Here is a 14193-nt window from a genome sequence, read left to right as displayed (position 1 = left end):
CCCAGCACTAAAAGCCATACGCCATTTCATTTCATTTCATTTACTGGAAAATATGACTTCCTTCTTGACAAAGTTTGGCATTTCGGTGTATTTACAACTGACAACACCAAATACGTGTAAAGACCGGACGTTATTTTGGTAGAGGCAGGTATGAATTAATATTTGAACGTATGTAACCGATTCCTGCTAACTGAAGGAAGACGACAAAATAATTTAACCTTAAACATAACCATGTTTTTAAGGAAGGCCTTGTACGTGACTGTGAATTCAATCTTTATGAAATAATATAAACCGTCACCAGTCACAAGTTTTAATACATTTATTTCACAACGCGTTTCAGAGAGTTTGTTCCATCGTCAGGCTGTGAAAATGGTGACAAATAATTGTTGTTCTAGTTAATACACAATTGTTTTCAAAGATTATTATACTATTGCATTTATGACATGGGATACACAAAATTCTCTCATCATTTCACACATATTCAAAAGAGATATCACTGAACATTTTAAAAATGTATAGATATCCATTATTAATAAAACTTCAACATAGGGTCGATAATAAAACTAAAAATGAATATTTAAAAGCAATATTTCCGAGACGAGACAAACCTATAATTGGATGGTGTTATACATCACTTAACCAAGCGCCAAAAATTGATTTCGAGATATTTCCACAAACACACATACGTTGTGTTAATTCATCTTTCCTGTGAAATGTAGTAAAGTATTATATACAAAAATGAAGATAAAAACATGAATTTTCTTGTTAATGTATCAACATTACCGGTAGTGTTATTTTAAATATGTTGTCGTAAAAATGAAATGGCGTATGGTTTTAAGTGCCAGGAGTGTCCGAGGACATGTTCGGCTCACCAGGTGCAGGTCTTCTGATTTGACGCCCGTAGGTGATCTGCCCGTCGTGATGAGGATGAAATGATGATGAAGACGACACATACACCTAGTCCTCGAGCTAACGAAATTAACCAATGATGGTTAAAATCCCCGACCCTGCCGGGAATCGAACCCGGGACCCCTGTGACCAAAGACCAGCACGCTAACCATTTAGCCATGGAATCGGACATATATTGTCGTAATCTGAGATTATGGCGCTTGGTAAATTAATGCTTTATTTAGGTTACTTAATTTTTTGTTTTGTTTTAAGTCACTTGAGTAACCAACAACATTGTCATTTAGTGATTCAATTTGACTTCAAAAAGTTCAGAGCCGCGTAGAATATGGCATTTTTAATGAATTGTATTTCCTATTTAAGTACAATGGGATACTGTGTAGGAGGTATACTGACTGGAGGGTAATTGCAGATTTAAATGAGACTATGGAATGGGTAGGTGGGAAATTGGGAGCGGGATTTGTAGATCCTAATGGGGAGGGTAGGAGGTAGGGATCTACACTCAGGTGGCATTCACTTGAACCGCAGTGGTATCTATAAGTTAGGAAGTCTGTTTAGAAGGACTAGGGACCGGTGATAAGGGTACAGGGATCTGGAGGTCAAGCAGGGATGACATGTAAAGTTTAGTATTGAACTGTAGAAGTATTGTAAAGAAAGGAACAGAATTATGTAAATGAATAGATGTATTGTTATAGGAGTTGAATCATGGCTAAGAAATAATATAATGGATGCAGAAATTTTCTAACGGAACTGGAGGGTTTATTGTAAGAGACAGGCTAGGAATGGTACGATGGGGAGTATTCATTCTGGTGAAAGAAGAATTTGTAAGCTACGAAAAAGTTAAAGATGACAAACATGAAATTCTAGGTGTAAGGCTCATTAATTTCTAAAGATAATAGGGAACTTGATCTTTGGCTGATAAAATACGCATGATGGAGTTTTTAAAAAGAAATAATAATCGGTGTAAAACGTAAAAAAAAAAATGTAAACAGACTGTGGGATGGGTTGAAGATTGTGAAAACAGGTGTGTACCCCAAGAGGTATTCGGAAATGGTAAAGACCCGCTGTATTATAACGGAGAAGTAAAGCTACTAAGAAGGAGCTGCAGATGGAAAGAAATAAAGTTAGGGATGGTTGTGGAAGTAAAGAGAAATTGAAGGAACTTACTAGGAAATTAAATCTAGCGAAGAAGTCAGCTAAGGATAACATGATGGCAAGCATAAATTGGCAGTCATACGAATTTTAGTGAAAAATGGAAGGGTATGTATAGGTACTTCCAGGAAGGACATTCCACGAATCATTAATGAACAAGGGGAGTGTGTATGTGAAGAATTACAGAAGGCAGAAGTATTCAGTCACCTGTATGTAAGGATTGTTGGTTACAAGGATAATGTCCAGATAGAGGAGGTGACTAAAACTAACGAAGTATTGAAATTTACTGAGCAAATGTCATGGGATGGCGGAGCACTGATGCGCAGGTGTGTTGTCTGCGCACCATACGCCCCCTGTGCCAGCGACAGTTGTATAGGAAACCTTGTGAGCAGTGGCTCTGCATGTGACAGGTGTAACACGGAACGTCGTCGTGAGCTGACACCGTTCGAATGGGGTATGGTGGTCGGTGCCCAACCGATGGGAAGTGCGATTTCGGAAGTGGTGCGGTAATTCGGCTTCACACGATCAACCGTGTCCAGGGTGTATCGTGAATGGGTGAATGCGGGTGTCACCGTCCACAACAGATGAACGACCGGCCGTCCAGCCACCCTCGATGACCGTGACCTGCGACATCTGAGACGGATTGTCAATAGTGACAGACGGGCAACTGTGCAACAAATCACGGCTCAATTCAACACAGGCCGTGCTAGACACGTCTCCCAGTGGACAATCCGTAGGAACATGGGTTCTATGGGGTATGGGAGCCGGCGCCGCACACGAGTGCCACTGTTAACCCAACGTCACCGGGCACAACGACGCGCATTTGTCGCCAGTCACCAGGGATGGACACTGGAACAATGGCGTAACGTGATATGGTCGGACGAATCACGATTTCAACTGCACCATGCCGATGGGAAGCACCGTGTATGGCGCAGACCACATGAAGCGAAGGATCCCGCCTGCCTCGAAGGTGTGGTCCAAGGCGCTGGTGTGTCTGTTATGGTCTGGGATGCATTTTCCTGGTATGGAATGGCCCCCTAGTTGTTGTGGAAGAGACTTTGAATAGTACGCGGTATGTTGAGCTGCTCGGAGACCATCTCCACCCATTTTTGGCCTTCCAGCGCCCAGACGGTTCTGCGGTGTTTCAAGATGATAACGCGCCGCCACATCGTTCCTACGTCGCCCGGGAATGGTTCCAGGAACATGCAGCGGAGGTCCAACGACTGCCATGGCCACCCAGGAACCCAGATATGAACCCTATCGAGCATATCTGTGATGTCCTGGAACGCAGGCTCCGTGCCATAGATCCTGCACCCACGAACAGACCAGCATTGGCGGCCGCTCTGCAAACGATTTGGTGTTAGCTGCGTCCAGAGGACTATCAGGGACTTGTCGACTCACTTCCATGGCGTCTCACTGCAGTTCGCAGGGCCAGAAGGAGGCCCCACACGCTATTAAGTGACTGTCCCATGACATTTGCTAAGACAGTGTGCATACAATAACAAAGACATTTACAATAAGATACAAAAGATTAAAACTAGAAAAGCAGCAGGAACTGATTAAGATTTCTGGGGATATACTTAAGACAATGGATGAGAACAAGTACCATACCTGCAGTACTCATTGATTACTGTTTGCATGAAGGAACTATACCAAATGAATGGAGTTGCTATAGTAGATCCTGTGTATACAGAAAAGAGTATTAAAACATAAAGCCGAAAATTACAGTCCAGCCACATATGTTGCATGTAAGCTTTGTGAAAGCATTCTTTCTGAGTATATTCGGTATGTTTGCGAATAATAACTCTTTCGATAGAAGGCAATTCGGGAAAGGTTTTTCCAAGTAAGCTCAACTTGTACGTTTCCAGAAAGATATAGCAGATATCTTCGATTCAGGAGGTCATATGGACTGTATCGCTTTTGACCTACTAAAACATTTGATAGGGTAGACTGGCAAAAATGAGTCCAACTGGACTAGACAAAGGAGCGATTGAATGGCTGGCTATATTCCTTGAAAATAGAATTCAGAGTATTAGAGTATGTGAAGCTTTATCTGATCCTGTAACCATTACGAGGGGAATTCTTCAAGGCAGCATTATTGAACCGCAGTGTTTTGTTATACATCCAAATGATAAGAGTACAGGACTGGAATCAGAGATACGGGTTTTTGCGGATGATGTTATACTGTATAGCAAAGCAAAATCACCTCAGTACAGGCCATGAAGGCCCTTGGATGAGTGGAAGGTAAAGGCTTCCACCATTGTTAACCTCGGCACGTGATGGGGTAGAGTAGTTTGCTCTACGCCCGGCCGCCTTTGCCCCCAGGAATTAACCTGGTATTCATTTTTGGTGTAGGCTGAGTGAACCTCAGGGAAATCTCGTTTCTTGCATTTTACGACTTCCTGACGGGGATTCGAACCCACGTCCTTCCGGGCGAACCGAGCACGCCTTTACCGCCTCGGCCAGGCAGCCCCTGTTATACTGTATAAAGTAATAAATAAGTTACAAGAGAGTGAACAATTGCAGAAAGACCTCAGCGACGTTGTGAGATGGATAACCGGAAATGGTATGATGATATAAGGGGTTAAAAGTTACGTTGTGAGTTTCACTAATAGGAAAAGTCCTCTCGGTTTTAATTACTGCCGTGATGGGGTGAAAACTCCTTACCGGTATGGGGATCACGTAAATACCTACGTGTTAGTAAAAGGAATTATCTTCATTAGGATAATCCCATAAACAAGATTGTAAATAAAGGGTACAGATCTCGCCACATGGTTTTGAGGGTATTTAGGTGTTGTAGTAAGGATGTAAAGGAGAGGGCATATAAGTCTCCGGTAAGACCTCAACTAGAGTATGGTCTCAGTGTATGGGGTTGTATAGGATTACTTGATTCAAGAAGTGGAAAAATTCCAAAGAAAAGCTGCTCGATTTATTCTGGACGATTTCCGACAAAAGAGTATCGTTACGAAAATGTTGCAAACTTTGGGCTGGGAAGGCTTGGGAGAAAAGAGACGAGCTGCTCGACTAAGTGATAAGTTCCGAACTGTCAGTGGAGAGTTGGCGTGGAATGACATTGGTAGACGAATAAGTGGTGTCTTTAAAAGTAGGAAAGATCACAATTTGAAGATAAAGAGCTGGAATTCAAGAGGACAAATTGGGGCAAATATTCGTTTATAGGAAGAGGAGTTAGGGATTGGAATCATTTAACAAGGGAGATATTCAATAAATTTCCGAATTCCTTTCAATTATTTAAGAAAAGACTAGATAAACAACAGATAAGGAATCTGTCACCTGGGCGACTGCCCTAAGTGCAGACTGATTGACTGATTGATTGACTAATTGATTGATTGATTGACTGATTGATTTATTGATATACTATTATATTCTGTCAAATACCAGATCGTATGTTATATTGATTATATTCGTTCAACAGATTTATTTCACAAGTGTCTACTATTTTAAAACTAAACAGAAGGCTTTAAACGTTTGAATTACACGACAAATTGCTCACGCAAACTGTTCAAAGGCAATATTCTACATAATAACAACATACAACATGAAATGAAGTGTAATTCTGACCCTGGAAAGGCAGTTAGTCACTTGATGCACAACTTTAACGTTTGAGGAGTTGGCGTTTGGTCAAAATCAATTAATTTGAGAACCGAAGTCCGAACAATAAACTACATAAAGTTTACACCTTTAGCTACCGGATGGAGTAATAATCTAAAAAGAATCAATTTTGGCGCTTGGTCAACTGATGTATAAGACCATCCAAGTGACCCAACATAGATGTTATAAATTCACGATACATATCCTTCTACTCTTACATGGAATAGTAAAATATTCTTTGAAATTAACTGTTCATAAAGTAGAGTAACAAATTATAAGTCACCATTTTCACAATCTGAAAAGCGTTGTGAAATAAATCCTTTAACAAAACTTGTGACTGGTAACAGTTTATATTATTTCATAAAGAAAAATAATTTAGTCCCGTAGACGTAGGTCCGTGGATCCTTGTGACAGGTAAATAACGACGCTACTGACGTCGGTTTTATAGCGAATTTTACTGCTTAACAGATATACTTTATGCCACGATTACTGTGTCGGTGGTGATTATTGTTTTAAGAGGAATTACAACTACACAACCTTCCTCTTACTGTGTCGATCTCAAAATATATAGCATACACCAAGCAGTATTATTATTATAACGCACTATCAGCTGACTTTCCCTTTCCGTTGTCGGCAGCTTAAAACTAATTTGTAAGATGTGGCTAGAGGAACAGATTAGACCGTACAAAAAGAGCAAAACTAAATGCCATTGACACTAGGAAGATGGATCTACAGGCAAGTAATTGACGATAAAAAGCTAGTGGCCTGAAAGAGTAGAGAAAGGGTCCCTCCCTGCGTCCTAAGCACGTTCATGGTAACTGAAGAGTTCTAACCTAATTCTGCTTGTTTAATATTTGTCTTCATATTTTCTCGTTGAATCAAAATATATCGAAAGTGCTGCTTCTTGTTCCTTCTTTTTATTTTCTTCCAATGTTATTTTAACGTAAATAAGCAATTTAACAATACTTCAATAAACGAAAAACTTACTGAAAAATACTAAATCCCTGAATCATAAGAATGGAACCCAAGAAAAATTACTGCTTTACAGCTTGAAAAATAATAACGCGATAAATAATTAGAATTAAAGGTATTTCAAAACTTTTAAGAGTAATGCATAGCATGTGGCAAAGCATGGCATTTTATACAATTATGAACCTACATCTAGTCAAGAAAGCCAAGCAATACAGCCAGATATATCGTCACGCTCACCATTTGTGACACTCCAACATCTGTAGGCTATCTGGCTACCTAGCGAGTTGCCTGCGCGGTTCGGACTGTGGAGCTGTTAGCTTGCATTCGGGAGATGGCGGGCTCGAATCCCATTGTCGGGAGCCCAGTGGTGGTGGTGGTGGTGGTGGTGGTGGTGGTGGTGATTATTGCTTTAAGAGGAAGTACAACTAGGCAACCATCCTCTATATAACACTAATCTGAGGGAAAAAACTGAAGGGATCCGACACTTCGAAAAATGAAGATATCGGCCAAAGGAAGACAAGGGCCACGAAGGGCGTGAAAATGAAAGACTCCCTAGGCCTCGGGAACCTAATACCGTCGGGCTCGTAAAAGAACAAGAGTTGACCAAGGAAGGTCGGACAGGATAGATGAAAGTGAGGAGCCTGGCACAAGTGAAAGCAATGCCAGGACTCAGCTACGGGCCCCGTGGTCGCCAACCCACGCCCCAAAGTTCAGAGCCCTTGGGGCCCCTTTTAGTCGATTCTTACAACAGGCAGGGGATACCGTGGGTGTTATTCTACCACCCCCACCCACAGGGAGAAGTCGGGAAGATGATGGTCTTCCGTGATTTCACATATTCATACCAGACAAATGCTGGCTGACATGTACCTTAATTAAGGCAACGGTTGCTCTCTTCCCAGTCCTAAATCTGACCTTTCCCATTGTCGCCATAAGACCTGTCTGACCGAGCTCGATAGCTGCAGTCGCTTAAGTGCGGCCAGTATCCAGTATTCGGGAGATAGTAGGTTCGAACCTCACTGTCGGCAGCCCTGAAGATGGTTTCCCGTGGTTTCCCATTTTCACACCAGGCAAATGCTGGGGCTGTACCTTAATTAGGGCCACGGCCGATTCCTTCCCACTCCTAGCCCTTCCCTGTCTCATCGTCGCCATAAGACCTATCTGTGTCGGTGCGACGTAAAGCAAAAATAAATAAATAAATAAATAAATAAATAAATAAAAAAAACCTGTCTGAATCGGTACGACGTAAAACCAATATCAAAAGAAAGAAAAGAGTTATCTGGCTTAGTATCAGTTTGATTCGGTTTACGAATCTAAAGACTTGACGTATTAATAAATTGTTGCAATTATTCTTACAGTATGTTTGAGTAGCGTCTCTAACACACGTAAACCATCTCCTCAACGGTATAGTATCGTGTGAGGTTATGTAATCTTACTGACGAGTAGAATGACGTAAACAGCGCCTACACACACATTTAAGATGTACGGATACTAATGACGGACGAGATCGGAAACTTTCACGACACAATGCAAACTAGCGTCGAGCATTGTCATGTATTTATCCAGCCAACTTGCGTTTGAATATTCCAATTTAATAGTCTGACATGCACGATTATTTGGTAAAGAAGTTGTTCGATCAAAATATTAAAATACAATACCTGACAGAACTAACTTCACGTTATGTGTATTACCCATTCGGATATACAGTACAGCGTACTCTGAGCACAGAGGTAGTATGGCATGGTATCGCCTGCCATCGAATAAATCTCTACCTGTCCTGTGGAACTGCTTGTTTTTTGCTATTTGATTTGTTTACGTCGCACCGACACAGATAGGTCTTATGGCGACGATGGGATAGGAAAGGCTTCGGAATGGGACAGAAACGGCCGTGGCCTTAATTAAGGTACAGCCCCAGCATTTGCCTGGTGTGAAAATGGGAAACCACGGAAAACCATCTTCAGGGCTGCCGACAGCGGGGTTCGAACCCACTATCTCCCGGATGCAAGCTCACAGCTGCGCGCTCCTAACCGCACGGCCAACTCGCCCGGTCAGAACTGTTTTGACCACGGAGATGCTATCTGAGATAAATGGGAATTTTAATTTCAAGAATTCATACCTACAGTATTGTGACGTCACCGGACGCAAAATTTTACTCTTCTTTGTACGTCGCACCGATACAGATAGGTCTTATGGCGACGATAATTTTACTTTACTTTTTAAGACACATCAAACTTCACAACACAGCTCATGAGCACTTCACGCAATTTTAGTGTATAAGTTTTGTAATTGCTTTTTTGTATATAATACTGAGTTTAATGCTTTGTCAATTTTTAGCTATAACTGGCTGAGGATGATCATTATATGATTGAAACTAGTCCCACAATGTGATATATATAAAATAGTCACACATAATTAATATGTATCAATTAGATGGAATCCTTATTTCTACTTATTATTTTTAATCTTTTAAAAATAAGGAAACACGTAGATCTTTGTTTCCGGAAAAACGTCTTAAGGGGAGGGGGCAGGGGGGTAGAAAGGACTGAAAAAGTAGTAGCATTCTTTTTTAAAAGATATATATGTCACAAAAACTGAAGATGTTACAGAAGTAAAAATTGGTATTTGGAATTTCGTTTTTGGAAAATCCACTTACCGTTGGGAAGGGGGGTGGGGTGAAAAGAAGTTAAAAGAGAGTTGAATTCTTTGTACGAGGGTAATTGCATCCCCAAAACTAAAGACGTTACATACGTGAAAATTGGTATTGGGATCTCCTTTAGAAATAAAGAAACCTTATTTTGGGGGGAATCAACTTAGGGGGGGGGGTGAAAACGCATTAGAATTATTTTTATGAGGATACTTATATCTCAAAACTGAAGATGACAAAGTCGTGAAAATGGGTATTTGGAATCATCTTTATAAATAAAACGTTTTTTTTGTTTCCATAATCTCCACTTAAGGGGGAAAGGGTGAAAGGAAGTGATAAACACTGAGTTTTTGGAATGAGGATACTTATATCTCAAAAACGGAAGATGTTACAGATGAGAAAATCGGTATTTCGAATCTCCTTTAACATAAACAAACAGGTACGTTTTTTGTTTCCGGAAAATCCCCCTCAGGGGGTTGGGGTGGAAATAACAAAAAATGGGTTGATTTTTTAATGAGGATACTTCTATCTCAAAAACTGAAGATGTTACAGACATGAAAATTGGTATTTAAATCTCCTTTTAAAATAAAGGAACACGTATATGTTTGTTTGTTTTTGAAAGATCCACTCAAGCGGGGGGGGGGGGGATAAGTGAAAAAGAAGTTGAACTATTTTTATGAGGGTGTTTACTGTATATCTCAACAAATGAAGATGTTAGACACATGAAGATTGGTATTTGGAATCCTTTAAAAATAAAGAAACACGAATGTTTTGTTTTGTTTTCTGAAAATCCATTTATAGGGGAGGGGGCGCTGAAAAGAAGTGAAATAGGGGTTGGTGCAAACGGTTTGGGGGAAATGATTATTTATTTTCTGACCTAACACTCAAAGACAAGAAGCTGGAATATGAGATCAATTTATTTCTTGTAATGTGAAAGCAAGCCAGGTACAAGTCTTGCTATATGTAGATGACATTGCCATCACTGCAGATTCTGAGGAGAAACTCTACAAGATATTAGTAGAATGGACAGCAGAAATGGAGAGAACAGGAATGGAAATAAATGTAGCTAAGAGCAAGGTGATGAAAGTGAGTAAAAGGCAGGAGGAGAATAATTGCAGAATGAATATTATATGCAAGCCACTACGTATGAACATGGAATCTGTTACCAATTAAGTAACGCTATATTAGGTAAGAGGGAAATAGAAAAGAAAACAAAAGACGTATCTTCAAAACAGTTTCCACTCCCACACACACAAAAAATAAATGCGAAAGCTGGCCAATGTTCGAAAAACACCATAACAAGATAACAGCTGCAGACATGAATACAGGAAAACTTTGAATAAAACAAGAAGAGATACAATCAGGAATGAAAGGATGAAATAAGTAGATTTTTTTTACAATTGGCTTTACGTAGCAAGGACAGAGATAGGTCTTATGGCGACGATGGAATTAGAAAGTGCTAAGAGTGGGAACACACCGTGATCTTAATTAAGGTACAGCACCAGCATTTGCCCGGTGTGAAAACGGGAAACCACGAAAACCACCTTCAGGGCTTCCGACAGTGGGGTTCGAACCCACTATCTTCCAAATGCAAGCTCAGAGCTGCGCGCCCCTCACTGCACGGCCAACTCGCTCGGTAAAGTAGTGTTTGTCCCATTTGCAAGGTACACTGGTAAGAGAAAACTGGTATGGTTTGGGCATGTTGAAAGAATGGATCGTGAAAAGAAAGTAAAACAAATGAGGGAGGATCAACAGGAAGAAGAAATTACGGAAGACCGAGACACACATCTACAAACCATTGAAGGACACGGAATGTATAACTAGGGAAAGGAATAAGGGAGATGCAGACACTCGCAACAGACCGTGGAGAGTGGATGGAACGGATCAACGAAGGAACCCACACGCTGTAATGGCATAATGGGAAGAAGCAGAGGAAGATAAAATAATCCGCTATCTATTCCCTTCAAAAACAACTTCTAGGCAATCTCATTGCTTTCCTCCCAAATGCTTGTTTCCATTTCAATTTCCCATCTCTTATTTCTAGCTAACTTGTTACCTTTCGTGTACATAATTGATTCTTACATTATTTTAATTCTCCTAAAATCGGACTTGCTCATTTCCATTCCCAGGCCTTACTAAAATATCATTAAAAACAAGGGCAGTATTCTATCAAAGAGGCGGTGGTAGAATGATTGTTTTAAGGGGAAATACAAAAACACAATCACCCTCTCATGTATAGGTCTAAGTTTACACCGCTTTTTTAATATTCGTTTCACTTAATTTCGCCTGCTACTGCCTCTTCCTTAGAACACAACCCAATCCTGTCATAGGAAGCCATTAAAACAACCTCAAATTACTACAAATATCGTTATTACAAGACTTTCTGTCCGACGTTATTTTGCTTTCCGTAGGCAGGATGTTCGTGTAAGACTTTTCCTTTTAATTTAAGAGAAACAACACATATTTTCACCACTAGAAACCGGTGGGATTACTTCTGGAGATTATGTAGAATCTTTTGAGTGAATGTAAATGAGCAACTAACACACATTACGACAATGGCCAAACAATACTTAGCAACATGTTCCGACAAACCAAAGATTAATTTACTAATACTCACATCGACAGGCAGCGGGCTGGTGATGCGTTCGGTGGTGCGCGCAGGTGCGGAATGATGGTGGTGATGTACTTGTCGCGTGTGGGTTCCAGGTGGTGCCATAGCCGTGCTAGCCGGGCGCGGCCTCTGCTGCACCGTGAGGACCACCTGAGTGGCAGCTGTAACACAGACACATATTATTATTATTATTATTATTATTATTATTATTATTATTATTATTATTATTATTAATTTTTTTCAACTCGCAGTAAGCCTGCAAAATTTACATCAAAACAAACACTATGTGAAAGCACAGTTCTAGCAAATGATACGATACACTAGTATGTACGTATTTTATTTTCTTTCATCCCCGCTTTTCATGTCTCTGTGTGGTCGGCAGAGCACACAGATTCAGTTTAGGACTTGTCTGAGGGTTTAAATTTTCCTGTCGTAAGCTAGTCAGATTCCAAATCTCACCCGAAGTTGTCGGGATTCGAACTCGGGACACTCGGGCAGGGAGCCCAGTGGTGTGCTCACAGCATAACTATCAGCACCATCGATTTATTAAAGAATACACTGAGTGGACAAAAGTCATGGAAAGACACTGAATGTGAAGTTAATAACGAGTTGCTCGTCCACGAGCGCTGAAAACGGCAGCAAATACGGCCAGGCATCGACTCTACAAGGTGTTGGAATCGTTCTGGAGAGATTTGGACTCACACATCTCGGAATGCAACACACAATTAGTTTTGTGTAGTTGGTGCAGGGTTCATGGAGCTTACACCAGCAGCGACAGCATCCCATAAATGCTCGACTGGATTAAGACTGGGGGATGTGGAGGGCCAATCCATGGTCGTAACTTCATTAGAGTGCTCCTCCAACCACCTGCGTGCCACCACAGACCGGTGATATGGCGCATTGTCCTGTTGAAACATGGCATCTCCATCAGGGTACTCTAGGACCAGAAAGGGATGCAGATGGTCTGAAAGAATGTTCATAACGTGCACCTGTCAGCGCTCCCTGCAGCCGGACAATGTGTGGCCTAATTGCGACCATGAGAACGCTGCCCAACTGAGCTACCTCCAGCCTGGACACAACCTTCTTGACACGCAGGATCCATATCTCAAAAAAAGGTTACGCACGTGAAAATTTGTATTTGGAATCACCTTAAAAAAAGAAACACGCATTTTTGGAGGGAGGGAGGGGATTCACTTAACGGGCTGGGGTGACAAAGGAGTTGAGTTATTTTTATAAGGATACTTATATCTCAAAGGCTGAAGATGTTACAGACGTAGAAATTAGTATTTGAAATCTCCTTTAAAAATGAAGAAACTAGCATTTTTTTTTCGGAAAATCGACGTAAGGGGTGTGGGGTTGAAAATAAGTAAATAAGGAGTTGAAATATGTTTATGAGGATACTTTATCTTAAAAACTAAAGCTGTTACAAACGTGAAGGTTGGTATTTTGAATTTCCTTTCAAAATAAAGAAACGCGTATTTTTTGTTTTCGGAAAGTCCACTTAAGGCGGGAGAGGGGTGGAAAGAAGTGAAGAAGAAGAAGTTGAATTATTCTTATGAGTATACATTTATCTCAAAAACTGAAAGCGTTACGGACGTAAGGCATGCAAAATGGTATTTGTAATCTCCTCTAAAAATAATGAAACACGTATTTTCTTGTTTTCGGAATATCCAGTTAAGGGGCTGAAAAGAGTTGGAAAAGCGGGTGATTTTTTTTTAAATGAGTACCGGTATATAGACATTTTGCTAGCTGCTTTACGTCGCACCGACACAGATAGGTCTTATGGCGACGATGGGACGGGAAATGGCTAGAAGTGGGAAGGATGCGGCCGTGGCCTTAATTAAGGCACAGCCCCAGCATTTGCCTGGTGTGAAAATAGGAAACCACGGAAAACCATTTTCAGGGCTGCCGACAGTGGGGTTCGAACCTACTATCTCCCGAATACTGGATACTGGCCGCACTTAATCGACTGCAACTATTGAGCTCGGTAGACATTTTGAATTAAAAAAAAACTTAACATGTTAGAGACAAGAAACTTGGTATCTGGAAAGTCCTTTAAAAGTACAGGAACCTGTACCTTTTTGTTTTCGGAGAAAGCACTTAACAGGGGGAGAAAAGAATTGGAAAATAGTTGAAATTTGTTATGAGAATATTTATATCTTAAGAACTGGAGATGTTACAGACGTGAAAATTGGTATCTGGAATCTCCTGTAAAAATTAAGAAACATGTATTTTTGTTTTCGGAAAATACATTTAGATGGGGGTGAGGTTGGGGGAAGGACTGATCAAGGGGTTAAATTCT

At 40.7% G+C, this 14193-nt stretch overlaps 1 protein-coding gene across 9 annotated transcripts in view; it reads right to left on the bottom strand.

The window, feature by feature from the left end:
• Positions 1-14193, bottom strand: part of RhoGEF2 (Rho guanine nucleotide exchange factor 2) — a 1252673-nt gene that overhangs the window by 913298 nt on the left and 325182 nt on the right. For all 9 annotated transcript variants that reach the window (XM_067136513.2, XM_067136515.2, XM_067136508.2 and 6 more), the window contains exon 5: positions 11898-12052. In XM_067136513.2, coding sequence (XP_066992614.2) covers positions 11898-12052 — 155 coding nt within the window. The remainder of the gene's footprint in view (positions 1-11897; positions 12053-14193) is intronic.

Source organism: Anabrus simplex, chromosome 1 (assembly GCF_040414725.1).
Source record: "Anabrus simplex isolate iqAnaSimp1 chromosome 1, ASM4041472v1, whole genome shotgun sequence".
NCBI classification, from domain to species: domain Eukaryota; kingdom Metazoa; phylum Arthropoda; class Insecta; order Orthoptera; family Tettigoniidae; genus Anabrus; species Anabrus simplex.
The sequence above is the reverse complement of the archived record's forward strand: the minus strand, read 5'-3'. Positions and strand labels throughout refer to the sequence as shown.